The 18,090-nt window shown below is 38.7% G+C and overlaps 1 protein-coding gene across 2 annotated transcripts in view; it reads right to left on the bottom strand.

Annotated features, from left to right (window-relative positions):
* zmp:0000000755 (phosphofurin acidic cluster sorting protein 2) overlaps window positions 1–18,090 on the bottom strand; it is a 112,073-nt gene that overhangs the window by 4,076 nt on the left and 89,907 nt on the right. Inside the window, exons 16-24 of one of the 2 annotated variants that reach the window (XM_061910678.1) lie at window positions 14,669–14,823; window positions 14,479–14,589; window positions 13,897–13,999; window positions 10,490–10,522; window positions 9,632–9,674; window positions 9,499–9,541; window positions 4,697–4,835; window positions 4,398–4,621; window positions 24–137 (exon numbers count right to left, since the gene is read on the bottom strand). In XM_061910678.1, coding sequence (XP_061766662.1) covers window positions 24–137; window positions 4,398–4,621; window positions 4,697–4,835; window positions 9,499–9,541; window positions 9,632–9,674; window positions 10,490–10,522; window positions 13,897–13,999; window positions 14,479–14,589; window positions 14,669–14,823 — 965 coding nt within the window. The remainder of the gene's footprint in view (window positions 1–23; window positions 138–4,397; window positions 4,622–4,696; window positions 4,836–9,498; window positions 9,542–9,631; window positions 9,675–10,489; window positions 10,523–13,896; window positions 14,000–14,478; window positions 14,590–14,668; window positions 14,824–18,090) is intronic. The other variant, XM_061910679.1, reaches the window with a different exon arrangement.

The following is an 18,090-nucleotide window of genomic DNA, read 5'->3' as shown; positions in this document are numbered from 1 at the left end:
CCAACAGCAGGGGGCAGTGTTACCTCTCAGCATTGTGTGCTGGTGCTTGGCTGTGCAGATCAACCTGCTGATGCCATCGATCACTTGGCTCTTAGAGTCCAGCTCTTTCTCCTTAGGCTTTTTGCTGAGAAATATAACTAGAAAAAGGACAAGCCGTTATTTTTACTTGGTTTTTCCCAAGCATTAGAGTAGAACTTTTACAAAAAGTCAACAGTGTGCAAAAATAAGTTATTATCATAATGTTATACAGTATATAGTCAGAACAATGCATATATTATTTTTTATATTTAAGTGCACTATTTTATTTATTTTATTTTCTACTACCCGTATTTCCTTGAATTGCCGCCGGGGCGCTAATTCATTTAAAACCTCTTCTAAATCCTGCGTTTACCAAAGGCATGCGGTGAAAGTAAACATGCGCTAATTATTTTAAAACCTCATCTCACTCCGGCACTTACGAAAGGTATGCAGTAAAAAATTGAGTATGATGTAAGCTTGGACCTTAAATCCTACTTAATAGCTCTTAATCTTCTTCCCTTTATGCGATTTCAAATAACAGGTATTGAAATCAGCCTCCTCCATTTTGAAAATGATGACAGGGGAAGTGTCACTCGTGACATCACGAGTTTGACCAGGCGGTAATACTAAGCATGCGCTAATTATTTTGGGAAGCAAGTTTGACCCGGCAGTAATTCAAGGTAGGCGCATACTATATGCCCTGCGGCAATTCTAGGAAATACGGTATTCTGTTTTCTAATACATATCTGCACCAGAGACATAGCTGCTTTTAATCTGATTGTACATGTGTATAGTAACAATATAACAATTGTACATGTGTATAGTAACAATATAACAATTGTACATGTGTATAGTAACAATATAACAATTGTACATGTGTATAGTAACAATTGAACAAACCCCGTTTCCATATGAGTTGGGAAATTGTGTTGGATGTAAATATAAACAGAATACAATGATTTGCAAATCCTTTTCAACCCATATTCAGTTGAATGCACTACAAAGACAAGATATTTGATGTTCAAACTCATAAATTTTATTTTTTTTTGCAAATAAAAATTAACTTAGAATTTCATGGCTGCAACACGTGCCAAAGTAGTTGGGAAAGGGCATGTTCACCACTGTGTTACATCACCTTTTCTTTTAACAACACTCAATAAACGTTTGGGAACTGAGGAAACTAATTTTTGAGGCTTTGAAAGTGGAATTCTTTCCTATTCTTGTTTTATGTAGAGCTTCAGTCGTTCAACAGTACGGGGTCTTCATAATGAGCGACACATTTTCGATGGGAGACATGTCTGGACTGCAGGCGAACCAGGAAAGTACCAGCACTCTTTTTTTACAAAGCCACGCTGTTGTAAAAACTTGTCTTGCTGAAATAAGCAGGGGCGTCCATGATAACGTTGCTTGGATGACAACATATGTTGCTCCAAAACCTGTATGGACCTTTCAGCATTAATGGGGCCTTCACAGATGTGTAAGTTACCCAAGCCTTGGGTACTAATACACTCTCATACCATCACAGATATATTGGCTTTTGAACTTTGCGCCTATAACAATCCGGATGGTTATTTTCCTCTTTGTTCTGGAAGACACCAGGTCCTCTGTTTCCAAATATAATTTGAAATGTGGACTCGTCAGACCACAGAACACTTTTCCACTTTGCATCAGTCCATCTTAGATGAGCTCGGGCCCAGCCAAGCCGGCGGCGTTTCAGGATATTTTTGATAAATGGGTTTGGCTTTGCATAGTAGAGTTTTAACTTGCACTTACAGATGTAGCGACCAACTGTAGTTACTGACAGTGGTTTTATGAAGTGTTCCTGAGCCCATGTGGTAATATCCTTTCCACATTGATGTCGGTTTTTGATGCAGTACCTCCTGAGGGATCAAAGGTCCGTAATATCATCGCTTATGTGCAGTGATTTCTCAAGATTCTCTGAACTTTTTGATGATTTTACGGACCCATCCATCCATCCATTTTCTACCGCTTATTCCCTTTTGAGGTCGCGGGGGGCGCTGGCGCCTATCTCAGCTATAATCGGGCCATAGATGGTAAAATCCCTAAATTCCTTGCAATAGCTCGTTGAGAAATGTTTTTCTAAAACAGTTTGACAATTTGCTTACAAATTGGTGACCTTCGCCCCATCTTTGTTTGTGAATTACTTAGCATTTCATGGAAGCTGCTTTTATACCCAATCATGGCACCCACCTGTTCCCAATTAGCCTGCACACCTGTGGGATGTTCCATATAAGTGTTTGATGATTATTCCTCAACTTTATCAGTATTTATTGCCACCTTTCCCAACTTATTTGTCACGTGTTGCTGGCATCAAATTTTAAAGTTAATGATTATTTGCAAAAAAAATAAAGTTTATCAGTTTGAACATCGAATATGTTGTCTTTGTAGCATATTCAATTGAATATGGGTTGATAATGATTTGCAAATCATTGTATTCCGTTTATATTTACATCTAACACAATTTCCTAACTCCTATGGAAACGGGGTTTGTACATAACAATAAAAGGCGTTCTATAGAGAAAACAGTGCTACCTCAACTTAAGAGTATTTTAGGATAAGACCTTTGTCTTGGCTGATTGTTATGCTTTGAGTTACAAGCATCCTCGCCGTGGTGTAGCAAATGTCACAGTGAACCCCCTAAGGCGAGGGTGTTCAGCAACACGCGGCTTTCGCTTTAGCGCCGCCCCTGTGGCTTCCTGGAGCTTTTGATGAGGGGAAAAAGAATGTATATATTTTTTTGTTTTAATATGGTTTCTGTAGGAGGACAACATGACACAAAACTTCGTAATTGTTAGAAATCCCTCTGTGTATATTAAACATGCTTTACTCATGAGACTATTTGGCGCGCGCCATTTTGTCTGAATTTTGGAAGTCCTTGAACGCACCATAATTTGTTTACATGTACAACTTTGCTTGATGCTGCCACAAAAAGATGTGTTTTATGCCACTCCTTCTTTAATTTCTATTTGTCCATCAAACGTTTTATGCTGTGCGTGAATCCATCCTTTTTTAATGTTATTGACTTGTGTGGAGAGCTAATCAGACATATTTGGTCACTGCATGACTGCAAGCTAATCGATGCTAACATGCTATCTATGCTAGCTGTATGCACATATTGCATCATTATGCCTCGTATTTCAGGTATATTTGAGCTCATTTTATTTGTAGTTTCCGTTTTCTTCAATTTGAACACACACATCTTTACCTTTGGCCATTCTAGGCCAGTCATTTCCAAGAGTTAGCTTACCATCGGAAAAGCCTACGTTTTACTAATGTTTTTCAAAGTTGTAAGAATGAGAAGAATAAATATAACATTTTAATATTTCCGTCAACAAAGATTTGCATCATTCTGCAAAACATATTCATTTTGATATGAGTCGAATATACGTAGCTAATATAGACAAATCATGTGTTGCCTTCATTTTAACACTTATATAAGGCTTTACATTTTTGGTGGTTCCAGACAGGATTTTTTTTTTGTATTTTTGGTGCAATATGGCTCTTTAACATTTTTGGGTTGCCGACTACTGCCCTTAGGGCTGCCCAATCTATTTGGTCCTCCTCACGAGCATTAGCGTATAGCTAAAGATGGAAGTACATTTGTTTTCCAACGATACAAAGGAAGAAATGGAATGTAAACGACTGTGCATATTCATTTAATTAAATAAATAAATAATCAAAAACATGACAGAGCGTGTCGCCAACTTGGCGAAGCAATTTGATTGTGTCACTGCTGGTCTGCATCGTACTGAAGCAGAATGAGTCCAACACCAGTCAATGAAGTTAAAATATCTGAACAAGACACATTTATCCATAAAATTATGGAGAAGCTGCTGATGGTGTTGCATAGGAAAAACATATAAGTAGGTAAATGTTGTAAATTATTAAATTACCTCATAAAACTACTGTAGTTGTTAGGACTGCATCCTGTTTTTGTTTTTAAGTTACTTTTTCTTTTTAAAAGGCATATTACATTAAAATTAAATTCAAATTGTGTGTTTTGGGCGGGCCAAGCACCAATTAAATTGATTTCAATTGTGTTTTGAGTCAAGGGCTCTGTCACAGAAACAATTCAGCTCGCAAGTTGATGTAGTACTATAAAGAAGTTTACAAGAACAAAGTTATCATAGTCTGAAATTTTAAGTAACATCATCAAAAATTAAAAATGGTTAACATAGTCGAAATGTTGTCATGGTAACAACCCCCTATCTCTAGAAATGAGATAACACAATTTCCTGACTTGTTTCAATATAAGGCTGAGCCAATCAGTGGCCACAATACTGAACAACATTTTAGTTGTTTATTTAGCCATTTTTATGTTTAAAAATGCTTCATTTGGGACCCAAAGCAACATGTACCTTTTTTGTTCTTCTCTTTGGTGACAACCGTCATGGCCATGCTGGGTGGGGGGGTCAGCTCCCCTCCGCATGGCAGACGGCTGACTTGGAGGGAGCGGAAGTTACTCTTCAGCGTGTTCTTCAGACCCACGTCTCGCTTCTCTCCTTCTTTTTTCTTCTCGGGTCCTTGCCACGTCCAGTAGTCCACCTGCAGGCCCATCACTTCACTGCCAGAACACGGAGAGCTGCAAAGACAGCAAAGACCCACCTTGACGACCTGCTGATGCAGTGGTGAACATTTATTTTGTTGTGCGTCTTACCCAGCTCCGGAAAGGGCGGTGGACACAGAGGGTGACTGGGGGGGCGTTCCCCCAATCTCCTTCCCATACGGACCAGCCGATGGGGGTGTGGGGGAGGCCAAGATGCTTGTGTTGCCCCCCATTGCATCATCAGAATCCACTGTCAATAGGACATAGACAATCTTAGAATAACATATTTTATTGGCATGAGTCTTATTATCTCCTACTGCATAAAATCAATAAATTTTTCAACTGTTCCATCTGCATGAAATATTGTGGGCTGGGGGTGGCTGGGACAGGACTGACATGTATTTAACTGTAGTTAGGAAATACTTTACTAAGATATACTTTAGATATGCAAATATAATTCTCCCGTCCAAAGGCAAACAAAACCCAGTAACTCAATTTTGGTCAAAAGTGAGCTGATAATAATTTTGGAGTTCCTAGGTGATATGCTTTACATTAGTGTATGCGATATTGTAATTTGTTCCGTAAGTAAGCTGTTACGCGCATGGCAGGACCTAGCAACTACCACATAACCGCGTAGATACAACAGAAAAACCTAGTATCTCAAGGGACCAATCGGAGCTTCTTTGTCAGTCGCCTTATTGTCTTTAATGAGACATTTGCACGAATGGGGGCCGACGGTCAACCTGATTATGTGATATTATGGCACGAGGGGATATTTGGAAGATTGGCCCGGGACGTTGCAAGCATCTTCATTAAATGTATTGTTCTTGATTCTTCATCTTGCATACTCTTTTGGGCAGATAACTGTGGAGGTCAAAATAAAAACTGGGGGTTGTACACGGCTCTTGCCCAATGTGCAAACGCAGAATGGGGCCCACCCGAGATTGTGATAAAATATCTGGAGAAGGGCACACGTTCAATCCATGGCTCAATCGGCAAGAAAATGAAAGCTCAAGAAAACATCTAAACGTTTGATGACTTTGTAGATCTTTGTAAGACAGCATCAAGATAGATTGGTTTTCCTTTGTTTTCTCAAAATCAGCTAGAAGTGAGTTACTAGGTTTTGCCTTTGGACGGGAGAATTAGTCAGCAAAGAAGAACTCAATGTTAATGCCATGATCGATGCATGTATTGTCACAGTATATACTTTCTATAAAAATATGCACCGCTACTCAACAAACTCTTATACACACGCCGAGTGTGTGGTTTAGGAAAACAAACAGGTCTGTAATTACAGTGGAGATCAAAACTCATGAGCATTAACAGCTGTGGCTGTAGGCAGCTTCCTGATGTCGATTTATTATTAGGTCTATCATTATCGACCGCAGCATGTTGGTAATGCTACTCAACTTTGGGTTTAAATTTGTGTTACACTTGCCGACTGTATTATATATATATATATATATATATATATATATATATATATATATATATATATATATAATACTGTATTTTATATATATATCTCTATCTATCTATATATATATATATATAGATAGATAGATATATATATAATACAGTATATATATAATTTTTTTTAAAAGAAACTCATCAGCGGTATTACTGCTGACTGAGCACGTACAGTGCAACCTGCATTTAGGAACCCCTCGATGCAAAAACTTTTCGTTCACAAACCACAGACCGAATCAAAATATGCTTTGGAGTTCGAACCTTGTTTCAGTGTACAAACATATGATACACCCATTATGTGCCTTGCAGCGGAGCCATTTTGTGTTTGCAGCACATCCACTGTGATCGCTATTTGCTTCTCATTCAGTCAGCACAATGCTGCTGTTAGCTACTGTGATTCTTTGTGAGCTTTTCAAATGTTTTTTTTAGCCTTTTGTACAGCATGTTTCTAGTTTTGCTAGCTTAATATAGATCAAAAGAAAGCAACGGACAAGGAATATGTGGTTTGAAACATTCAGAAAGTATCCACAGCGTTGTCGGCACTGCCTACCCCCTTTACCTTTCCTCCGCTGATTACTAACAATGCACAGTGGTTTTTACTTTTATATTCCCAATCAAGCTGGCTGTTAAAGTAAGAAGTTGTTTGATTTTAAACTGTGAGTGCACCACATGGCTAGTGACTGTGTGTGTTTCGGCAGGGCGGCAACAAATGAGGACAGTTGAGCGAGTTGTTTTTGACTTTATCAAATAAAAAGTTGATCCTTCCGTGTTATGTTTGTTTGATGTACAGTACTTGAAATTGTGTTCATAAAGTACAAACCTTTACTAACCTATGGATTTTTCTCAAGGCTGGAAGCCATTATTCATATTTACATTCTTTCTTATGAATAGAACAGAATAAAATAGAAAGTACTTTATTGATCCCTGGGGGAAATTCAGCACCACAGTCCGCTCACAATAAACAATAATAATAATAAATAATATATGACATATATTATATATATAATATATGAATAATATAAATATATTCTACATATATTCTACATTTAAGTGCAGTCAAGAAGGAACATACAGAGAAATGTGCTTCAATATAGGAGCTTCTCTATTTACGAACCCTGTTCAAGAACCAATTAATTCAAATAATATGACATTCTCATGCACTCTAAATTCTTAGTAAGGTTAAAAAAAATTGTTATGTTTATTGAGTATTTTTTACACAGAATTTGCCCATTTCTTTAAAATGATTCATTTAAGGTACCCATTATCATCTTTTTTTGTGTCAATCTTATTACCTGTAACTAGCATTATTTATTATGCAGTATAGTAGGAATAGTAGCTCATTTTGAACAAGTTAAAATCGAAGTAAAACAAAAAAAATTAAAAAGGAGACAATGAAACGATAATCAGTACGTTAGAAATTTGTGACTGATACGTTAGCAATGTTAGCTCGATTTGGTGTGTAGCTAGCTTAGCCTTCTCATAAAACACAATAGCATCACTGTCCACCGGCAAAATAAAGAATGATCTTCCCCCAAAAAATATTTTTAATTGAATCAGTGCCTACTGTGTTTGGCAATGGACCACTTAGTATTATAATAAGTATGATTATGCAGCCAGCATAGCAAAATGTATTAGTCGGCTAAGGCCTCTATCTTTTACAAGGGTTCGAGCAGTGCAGTAAAAGTATTACCATGATACAGAATAGAAAAGTATTTTATTGTCAATGTACACATGTATACACCCAGGATCTAGCATTGGAAAGCTAATGACTCAGTAGCCAGCATTTTGTTCCAGAAATTTCCATGGGGGGCTGCATTGTCTCGCTCGATCAGGGGTCTCAGACACGCGGCCTGCGAGACATTATTTTGTGGCCCCCACCTTAATATGAAAGTTAAATGTTAATGTGGCCCGCGAGTTTTATATGAATGCCGCTTGACAGCGTTGTTTTATTTGGGTCCAAAATGGCTCTTTCAACATTCTGGGTTGCCTACCCTGCGTTAGTGGAAAAGCGGCAAATGACTGAAAGCGACAGAGACGTTGCCATGGAGACGAGGATTTTCTTACGTGCCTGGCTGCAGTCACACCGCGACACCTGTCCGACAGTAATAACAGTGCCCGATAAACCAATTCGAACCGTTTTTTTTGTTTTTTTTTATTGTTTAATTTGCAATGCTTCACACGATGAACACTACATATATTTCTATATGACACTAGATTAAAGTTAAAAGTTAAAGTACCAATGATTGTCACACATACACTAGGTGTGGTGAAATTTGTTCTCTGCATTTGACTTATCGCCTTGATCACCCCCTGGGAAGTGAGGGGAGCAGTAGGCAGCAGCGGTGCTGCGCCCGGGAATCATTTTATGGTGATTTAAACCCCAAGTCCAACCCTTGATGCTGAGTGCCAAGCAGGGAGGCAATGGGTCCCATTTTTTATAGTCTTTGGTATGACTAACTCCCAACCTACCGATCTCAGGGCGGACACTCTAACCACTAGGCAACTGAGTAGGTTAATAACAATCTGTGAGCCCTCCTTTTGCGCTCGCTATCCCGGTACTTTCCCGGCTATTATCCGCCGACCGCCGTGTTCCTGTAGGTAGGAAAAGCGGAGCGACATACATTGGAGAAAAACATTATTCTTCGTGCTTCGACTAAATACAAATATATTCCACAACCCCAAACATGTATTTTTCAAAGCCGGCAGTGAAGAGAAAGGTTAATGATGACCAAAGACAATTCCAGGAAAAGTGGGAGATGCAATATTTCTTTGTTGAGCACAGGGGCACCCCAATGTGTCTTATTTGCACAGAGAAAGTTGCGGTGCACAAGGGATACAATTTGAAACGTCATTATACAACTAGACATGCTAAGGAGTATGCAAAAAAATGTTTCAGAAATCTTTTCTTGCGGCCCAGCCTCACCCAGACTGCATCCAGTGGCCCCCAAGTAACTTCAGTTTGAGACCCATGCGCTAGATCATCTGGGATGTTGTGTTGTGGTGAAAGCTAAGTAAAAAAATAAATGGTTGGTGGCAACTACTAATGTCCATATTCCATACGGTCTTAGCAAAACAAAGCAAAAAACAACTACTGTAGTAAACAGGGCTGCCATGCCAGGGATGGAAGGCTAGTCAGCTTGAGGGGGTGTGGTAAGGACGGCTTCATTTGCATCTACCAACTCTGCCTCTCAAAATTAACCGTTTTTGAAAGAAGCCAAAAACTGTCTTGAAAATAAATCTTTACAGCAAAATCTGTGCAACATTTTGACTAAAGAACCATCATTACATGTTATATAGACCAAAATGAAGTGTCTTAAAAAGAGAAAAAACCCACAATATGACTCCTTAAGGTGTTTTATGCCATTACTCGATTAAGCAAACAATTACTCCATTACTAAAATCATCAATAGCTGTAGTCTTAGTTTGAACCAAAGCTGCCTTACCAGAGGTTGAGAGGCTTTGCTCTACAATCCCGACTTTCACAACCTGCAAGTACAACACAATATTTTACCATTAATTTAGAATAAAAGCAGACTGATCTGAAAGTATTGTTTATTTTGGCGGGGAAGACCCTACCCCAATAAATGGCACAAATTTCTGACAGGAGTCCTCGTCCGGGCTGTGAGGGGAAACAAGGTAGAGGCTATTAGTGAAGCAACAGGAGACTTGGGACACCGCAAAACTTCAGAAGTGCAACACTCAATGGTCCTGAAGGGAATATGGCACCATGCCCCATCGCAGCAGAAATGGCACATGACGGGCTTTGAGGGGGGAATGAGATCATCTTGGGGGTCATGAGATGAATGAGTGGACCGCTCCTTACAACCAAATTTGAATAAGAAGGGTGTTCTTGTCGAGACCTGCGTCTACCATTCATTTCCATTTATAGCTCAACCATCTTGCACAAGCTCCTTAACACACATGCAATCATAGCAGACTTTATGGTTATAGCAATGGAAAGAACAAGCGCAAACAACGTATCTATTCCATTTTAAGATCACACAACATCTCGGTAGTCATGATGCTCCTTGCTTTGTGACCCCTTACACTCTGGAATAAATGGCTTAATGAAAAAGACACAAAGTCAATACAGTAACAGGAAATGAAAATGGAATATGCTAGGGTGATGGTCTTCCTTTAGCAGATACAACAACTTCTGAGAAAGACTTAATACAAGATTTTTGAGTCTTTTTGTCCAAATATTTTATATTTCATGCTGACTCAAGCCAGTATATGGGACCATTTTAAGGTTGTTAGGCAAATCGTCACTGCAACATCACAAAGGGCACAGTTAAGTCACAAAAAACCTCAAAGGGTCGTGCAGAGTGACACTACGGTGAGTTTCAAAATGGGAAAAGGTGTGTTAGAAGACACAGCAGATGGCGGTGAGGAGAATAAAAAAGGGAAAAACCAAACAAGAGTTAAATTAGATACCTGATGTAAAAATCAAAATACAAACTTCTTTTCCTTGAATGCAAATAAAAACAATGGGTAGGGGGGGAGAAGGAATGCAAACAGTGTTAAACTGTGTGTTGGATTTGGTACCTTCTGACTAACAAGGAAGCCACTCTTCACATAAGGGAAGCAGAAAATAACATGCAGATGCATCAACTGGGCTGTCCATCAGTTACTATGAGAACCCTAAAAACCTTTGCTGCAACTTTGATTGGAAATAAACATGCGGATGTCTGCAAAAAAACACTCATTGATGAATTGCAGCAGCAAACTTAACATTTATGATCATCCATGACTGATGCAATGTTTGCATGCAGTGCACTTCCATCTTTAATTATCTACACCTGCACAATCTAATGCGTGTTTCCCTTACATTCATGTACTTGTTGAAGCTCGCCACAAAGATACCGTATTTAGTTGGCCACGCCCGAGATAATAAACATATAACAATGAGAGTCTGTGAACGTAGCTCTTTCGGGTAGATGGCCTCCTAACTCTGCTTCTTAATCCACCTGATATGCAGCTGGTCTGCTTGAGCAGTGATTCTTAAATGGCAGTAGGTGTACCACTAGTCAGAGACGTGCATAGGGGAGTATGGCCAACTCGTTTTCAAATTCGGCAGCAAACATGACGCCCTGCAGTCACATGAGGGGCTTTTGACCAACCAGAGCGAGCATGGCCAGAGGATATCCAAAATATTATGCAGGCTACATCTAGTAATGCACCAAAGAATAACTTGATTAAGGTACAGTGTTTTATTTTCCTGTATTCAAACAGTGTTCCTGTTCAAACTCTGTGTGAAGTTACAGTGGCCAAAATTATTAAATACATACAGTCGTGGTCAAAAGTTTAAATACACTTGTGAAGTTCATAATGTCATGGCTGTCTTGAGTTTCCAATCATTTCTACAACTCTTATTTTTTTTGGAGATCACATGGACAAAGATAAGGCCTTCTGGAGGAAAGTTCTGGGGTCCGATGAAACACAAATTGAGCTGTTAGGCAGCAACATGTTTGGAAGAGAAACGTTGAGGCCTATAATCCCAGGAACACCATTCCCGTCAAGCGTGGTGGTGGTAGTATTATGCTGTGGGCCAATGGAATTGGTTCTTTATATGGGACAATGAAAAAGGACGACTACCTTCAAATTCTTCAGGACAACCTAAAATCATCAGCCCTGAGGTTGGGTCTCTGGCGCAGTTGGGTGTTCCAACAGGACAATAACCCCAAACACACGTCAAAAGTGGTAAAGGAATGGCTAAATCAGGCTAGAATTAAGGTTTTAGAATGGCCTTTTCAAAGTCCTGACTTAAACGTGTGGACAATGCTGAAGAAACAAGTCCATGTCAGAAAGCCAACAAATATAGCTACACTACACCAATTTTTTCAAGAGGAGTGGTCACAAATTCAACCAGAAGCTTGTGGATGGCTACCAAAAGCGCCTTTTGCAGTGAAACTTGCCAAGGGACATGTAACTAAATATTAACATTGCTGTATGTATACTTTTGACCCAGCAGATTTGGTCACATTTTCAGTAAACCCATAATAAATTCATAAAAGAACCAAACTTCATTAATGTTTTTTGTGACCAACAAGTATGTGCTCCAATCACTCTATCACAAAAAAAATATAAGAGTTGTAGAAATTATTGGAAACTCAAGACATCCATTACATTATGTTCTTTACAAGTGTATGTAAACTTTTGATCACAACTGTATGTTAAATAAAAACTCTGTCTTGTTTTCAATGAATACTTAGGCCTACTTTGCTACTGTATTTTATAGTTGGTCATTATGGTGGTACTTCAAAAACTACTGTGCTAGAGAATAAGATATAGCAGGATGTTGCTAACTTAACGAGAATTTAGACTTCTTTAGATAATTTTTCAATAAATCAACAAATTTAGTAAATATTTCTGGTCTCAATATACACTTTGTTAGAGTCAAGTGCAACAAAAATATTGATATGTGGCAGTGTTTGATTCTACCGGGTATCGGCGGAATTTGGTCTGTGCCAATTAAAATACTGAATTTGGTACCAATCCATACGTACTGCTTCTCTCTACTAACCGCCCCCCACTCAACTAACACCCAAAGGAGATCTAATAGCAAAGAGGTATTAAATATTCTGCCTTCATTAAGATAATGATGCTTAGTTACGTGACAGTCAGAGATGTATTCATTTTGTAAAATGTTTATTATTGTGCACACAACTGTCTTAATATAAGGTCAAATTCATGTGCATCTCTTGCATTGGAGTACATTAGATTGTGCACGTTCACATAATGCATAGTGTGCAGGAAAAATGGTAGTAAAATAAACTGAAAATAATAAAAAACGTTTTCTTTTAATCTTGCTAGGAAATCAATTAAAGGCATACATGCTTAGCTCACAAAGACATACAGTGGGGGCAAAAAAGTATTTAGTCAGTCACCGATTGTGCAAGTTCTCCCACTTAAAAAGATGACATAGGTCTGTAATTTTCATCATAGGTACACTTCAACTGTGAGAGACAGAATGTGAAAAAAAAAATCCAGGAACATTGTAGGAATTTTAAAGAATTTATTTGTAAATTATGGTGGAAAATAAGTATTTGGTCAACCATTCAAAGCTCTCACTAATGGAAGGAGGTTTTTCCTCAAAATCTCACGATACATGGCCCCATTCATTCTTTCCTTAACACGGATCAATCGTCCTGTCCCCTTAGCAGAAAAACAGCCCTAAAGCATGATGTTTCCACCCTCATGCTTCACAGTAGGTATGTTGTTCTTGGGATGCAACTCAGTATTCTTCTTCCTCCAAACACGACGAGTTGAGTTTATACCAAAATGGATACATGGATGATACAGCAGAGGAACGGGAGAATGTCATGTGGTCAGATGAAACCAAAATAGAACTTTCTGGTATAAACTCAACTCGTCGTGTTTGGAAGAAGAAGAATACTGAGTTGCATCCCAAGAACACCACACCTACTGTGAAGCATGGGGGTGGAAACATCATGCTTCGGGGCTTTTTTTCTGCTAAGGGGACAGAACAAACGATCCGTGTTAAGGAAAGAATGAATGGGGCCATGTATCGTGAGATTTTGAGGCAAAACCTCCTTCCATTAGTGAGAGCTTCGAATGGTTGACCCAATACGTATTTTCCACTTTAATTTACAAATAAATTATTTAAAATTCCTACAATGTGATTTCCTGGATTTTTTTTTCACATGATGTCTCTCACAGTTGAAGTGTACCTATGATTACAGACCTCTGTCATCATTTTAAGTGGGAGAACTTGCACAATCGGTGGCTGACTAAATACTTTTTCGCCCCACTGTACATGCACATTCACATATTCACATAAAATACACGAGGGTGCCTCAATTCCAACAGTCTTAATTTACCTTTTCTGTTTGTAGGTGAGCATGGCTTCAGAGATGGGAAACTGATGGGACACATTAGCACCGGCCAGATATTGAACAACACGCCCTGCTACATCAATGTTATCTGCAGGGAGCAAAGAGTAAAACCACCGGTAAATAGCAACCAGTAAGCAAACATTCATTTATATCATTCTGTCATTTAATTTTCTGACTGCAGGTGCCAAATGGCAATAAAATATGACGGTGAAAATAAAATCCCACTAACATATGATCTCATGATGAGGTAAAGCAAAGCATTTGGTTTCAATTTTACAAGCCTTCTTAGTCAACATAATGTTGAGCCTGTTAATCTTCTTATGCAGCACCAGAGAATGAACAGGGTGGGGCAGTGGTTTTGTAAAGCAAAAACAGTCCCTCCACAAAAGCAGGCCGTAACTATCATCCGCAAATGGGAAAAAATAAAATAAAAATACATCTTTCCACCCATCAGGTCCTGACCTGTGCTCTCAAACCATTTATTTCCTTTTGACACGCTGGTGTGCTTTGCAGCCAGACACCAGAAGGGAGCATTGCTGCAGACCGTTAGCATGAGTTTTGTCCTACCTGAGGTGGGCCGTTCCGTCCTGCAGAACAGCTCCCTCCATGCTGTGTCCATAAAGATGCAGTTAAACTTGCTGTCAAACGAGGCCACATATTTAGCCAAAGGATGAGAGCCTGTTCGGGAAGTGCAAAGCAAGATGTTGAAATATATTTCTTGCTGTAAGATGATATTTATATAATCAGGATTATTTACCAATGGGGATGACCAGAAAGCGTATGTAACTGAGCCAATCAGGTGTCTTATTTGCGAGTTGTTCCACAAAGAACCTCAGGATGGTGCTGAGATAACTCTGGTCACCAGCTACTGCCACTTTCATTGTGGGCGGAGTCTGTGCATTGCAGTTACAACTACAAGGTAAGGAGGACAGAAAACATTTATGCCATATTAGAATAAAAATATGTTGTTAAGGTTTTACTAGCTTTAAAACAATATGTGTTATGCTTTTGCAAAAAAAGTACTTGCCTTTTAGAAAACAAACATGTTTTCTTGGCAGGCTCATGTCACTTAAAAGCACAAATATATTGTAGACCACAATTCAGAGCTGTAAATAATTACATTGCAAAGTACATTCATATTTCAACATTAATTAACATGGGTATTACTTTCATGGTGAAACCCTCATTGTTCCCACACTGAATAAAAGATGAAATATCACAAAAAAACTGAAAGTGAAGATTGTGCATAATATGAATAATGCCAGATAAACTGATCCTTCTGTATTCCATGAATGCTGCTGATATGCACTCAGACAAAGAGCTCGCTGTGCCATCGCATGCTTTTGGCGGGCGGAATACCACCGCCGGTCCCATTGAAACAGCGTTGGGACACACCGGCTCGGTGCAACTCTCCTATTAAAAGAAGTAATGATCTCTCTGCTGGTTCACATGCAGACCCTTTGTTGCAACTTTTACTTCCTCTATTTACTTTTGATTTCCTCAAGGTGCTGTGCACCAGAGCAGACCTCACAAACTGTGCTTTAGCTTTTGGAGGTGGAAAATGTCACAAAATATATAATTTTTTTGTTCACTCTAATGTAAGACTATTCTTTTTATCAGTATCCTTTAATTAAATTTGGAATACTTAGGTATATGAAAGTGCAAGAGCATATCATGTGACGTTACCGACACCTAGTAACCAGTCAGTATACAGTACTACATATCACTATCGGATTATTCCTCTTAAAAAAACCCGCCATATACTCAACCAATTTTCGACGATGGCCAAAATCTAACAAATCAAATTCGACAATGACAATCTTTAGGCGGGGTGTAGACAAACGTGCAGTTTTTTAAACTGGTTCCTATAAATGTCGATGTAGTCTCATGGACAATGTCCAACTTTATATCATGACTTATTGTGTAAGCTTATTTATAGCGATTTTCACATATTCGTGAGTGACTGAATCGCAAAAATTTGAGTTAAATGGAACAGTTGCTGTCAGATATTTGGACAAAATGTAATAACAATTCATCACGTGTGTGAGTCTGTTCATTATTTGGACTTGTATTGTAAACACGTTCAAACCTTTTGGTTACTGCTAGAGACAATATTTGAAGGTGAATCCCTTGGATGTTGCTGTCAGTATCATGGCCCTTAGTCCACAACTCGACTGAAGCAGTGCACTGGTCTTGTGCAAGATAACAGCTACCTAAGGACCATATACAGTAGAACCTCGTTTCACAAACGACTATATGAGTCCTTTTTGATTTACAAACATTAACATCGCGCCAGATATGCCTCTGTGTGCAAACCAGTGTACAAACGCTTCATTTATTCATTCATATTGCATGCTGCATGAAGCCATCGGAGACTGACCATTTTATGACATCACTTCCTCTACACGCAGACACAGCCGTTTTAAAGAGGTGGGCTTCTTATGTCACATCCCGTTTACATGCTGTACACATGGGTGCCGCTTTTCGAAGAGCTTCGTCAGCAAGCAGCCCTTCTGACGTGTTTATTCCCACAATTGTCACACCTTTCACCAGTCAGAGCTGTGTCAGCCTGTCTTAGAGATAACTTTGTGTGATCAGAAATGCTTTAAATGTGTCCAAACTCTCACAGTCTTGCTATACAGCTTCGGGTTGCTAGACCAGTGGTTCTCAACCTTTTTTCAGTGATGTACCCCCTGTGAACATTTTTTTTTATTCTAGTACCCCCTAATCAGAGCAAAGCATTTTTGGTTGAAAAAAGAGGTAAAGAGGTAAAATACACTATGTCATCAGTTTCTGATTTATTAAATTGTATAACGGTTCAAAATATTGCTCATTTGTAGTGGTCTTTCTTGAACTATTTGGAAAAAAAGATAAGAATAACAAAAGAATTGTTGAAAAATAAACAAGTGATTCAATTATAAATAAAGATTTCTACACATAGAATTAATCATAAACTTAAAGTGCACTATTTGGGGATTGTAATATATGTCCATCTGGATTCATGAACTTAATTCTAAACATTTCTTCACAAAAAAAGAAATCTTTAACATCAATATTTATGGAACATGTCCACAAAAAATCTAGATATCAACAATGTTGACCTGAATATTGCATTGTTGCATTTCTTTTCACAGTTTATGAACTTACATTCATATTTTGTTGAAGTATTATTCAATAAATGTATTTATAAAGGATTTTTGAATTGTTGCTATTTTTACAATATTTAAAAAAAATCTCATGTACCCTTTGGCATACCTTCAAGTACCCCTAGGGTACGCGTGCCCCCATTTGAGAACCACTGTGCTAGACAACCGCTTTGAGCTAGAGTTTTAGCTAGTTAGCCTCCGGCTTGCGGCACCTTCAGTTCGAGGATTTTATCAGCGAAGGGGGATTTGTTCCGCAGCAAGTCTTTTATTGTGAAAACATCAAAAAAGATGCCACATTGGACGTTTATTAGAGTGAAGTAGAAAGCACTACCGGGACACAAGCCGATAAAGGATCGCCTCACTCTGCTGATTTGTGCTAACGCTAGCAGCAATGATGTGAAGCCACTGCTTGTTCAACAATGCCACAATTTTTCCCAGACACAAGATAAAACATTTTCCCTTCTTTGATTTTGTGGTTTTGGAGCACACCAAGGAGACTGTGTGTGTGTGTGCGTGTGTGTGTGTGTGTGTGTGTGTAAACTAGTGTAATGTTGTTGTGTTGTTTGGATAAAAAAGAGGTTGTTGAGCCATTACTTGGTTTGAGATATACAAACCCCGTTTCCATATGGGTTGGGAAATTGTGTTTGATGTAAATATAAACAGAATACAAGAATTTGCAAATAGTTCGGTTGGTAGAGTGGCCGTGTCAGCAACTTGAGGGTTGCAGGTTCGATTCCCGCTTGTGCCATCCTAGTTACTGCCGTTGTGTCCTTGGGCAAGACACTTTACCCACCTGCTCCCAGTGCCACCCACACTGGTTCAAATGTAACTTAGATATTGGGTGTCACTATGTAAAGCGCTTTGAGTCACTTGAGAAAAGCGCTATATAAATATAATTCACTTCACTTTCAACCCATATTCAGTGGAATATGCTACAAAGACAACATACTTGATGATAAAACTGATAAACTTATTTTTTTGGGCAAATAATCATTAACTTTAGAATTTGATGCCAGCAACACGTGACAAAGAA

The sequence above is a fragment of the Nerophis ophidion genome, linkage group LG09 (genome assembly GCF_033978795.1).
Source record: "Nerophis ophidion isolate RoL-2023_Sa linkage group LG09, RoL_Noph_v1.0, whole genome shotgun sequence".
Taxonomy (NCBI): Eukaryota; Metazoa; Chordata; class Actinopteri; order Syngnathiformes; family Syngnathidae; genus Nerophis; species Nerophis ophidion.
This window is presented reverse-complemented; position numbering and strand designations above follow the sequence as displayed.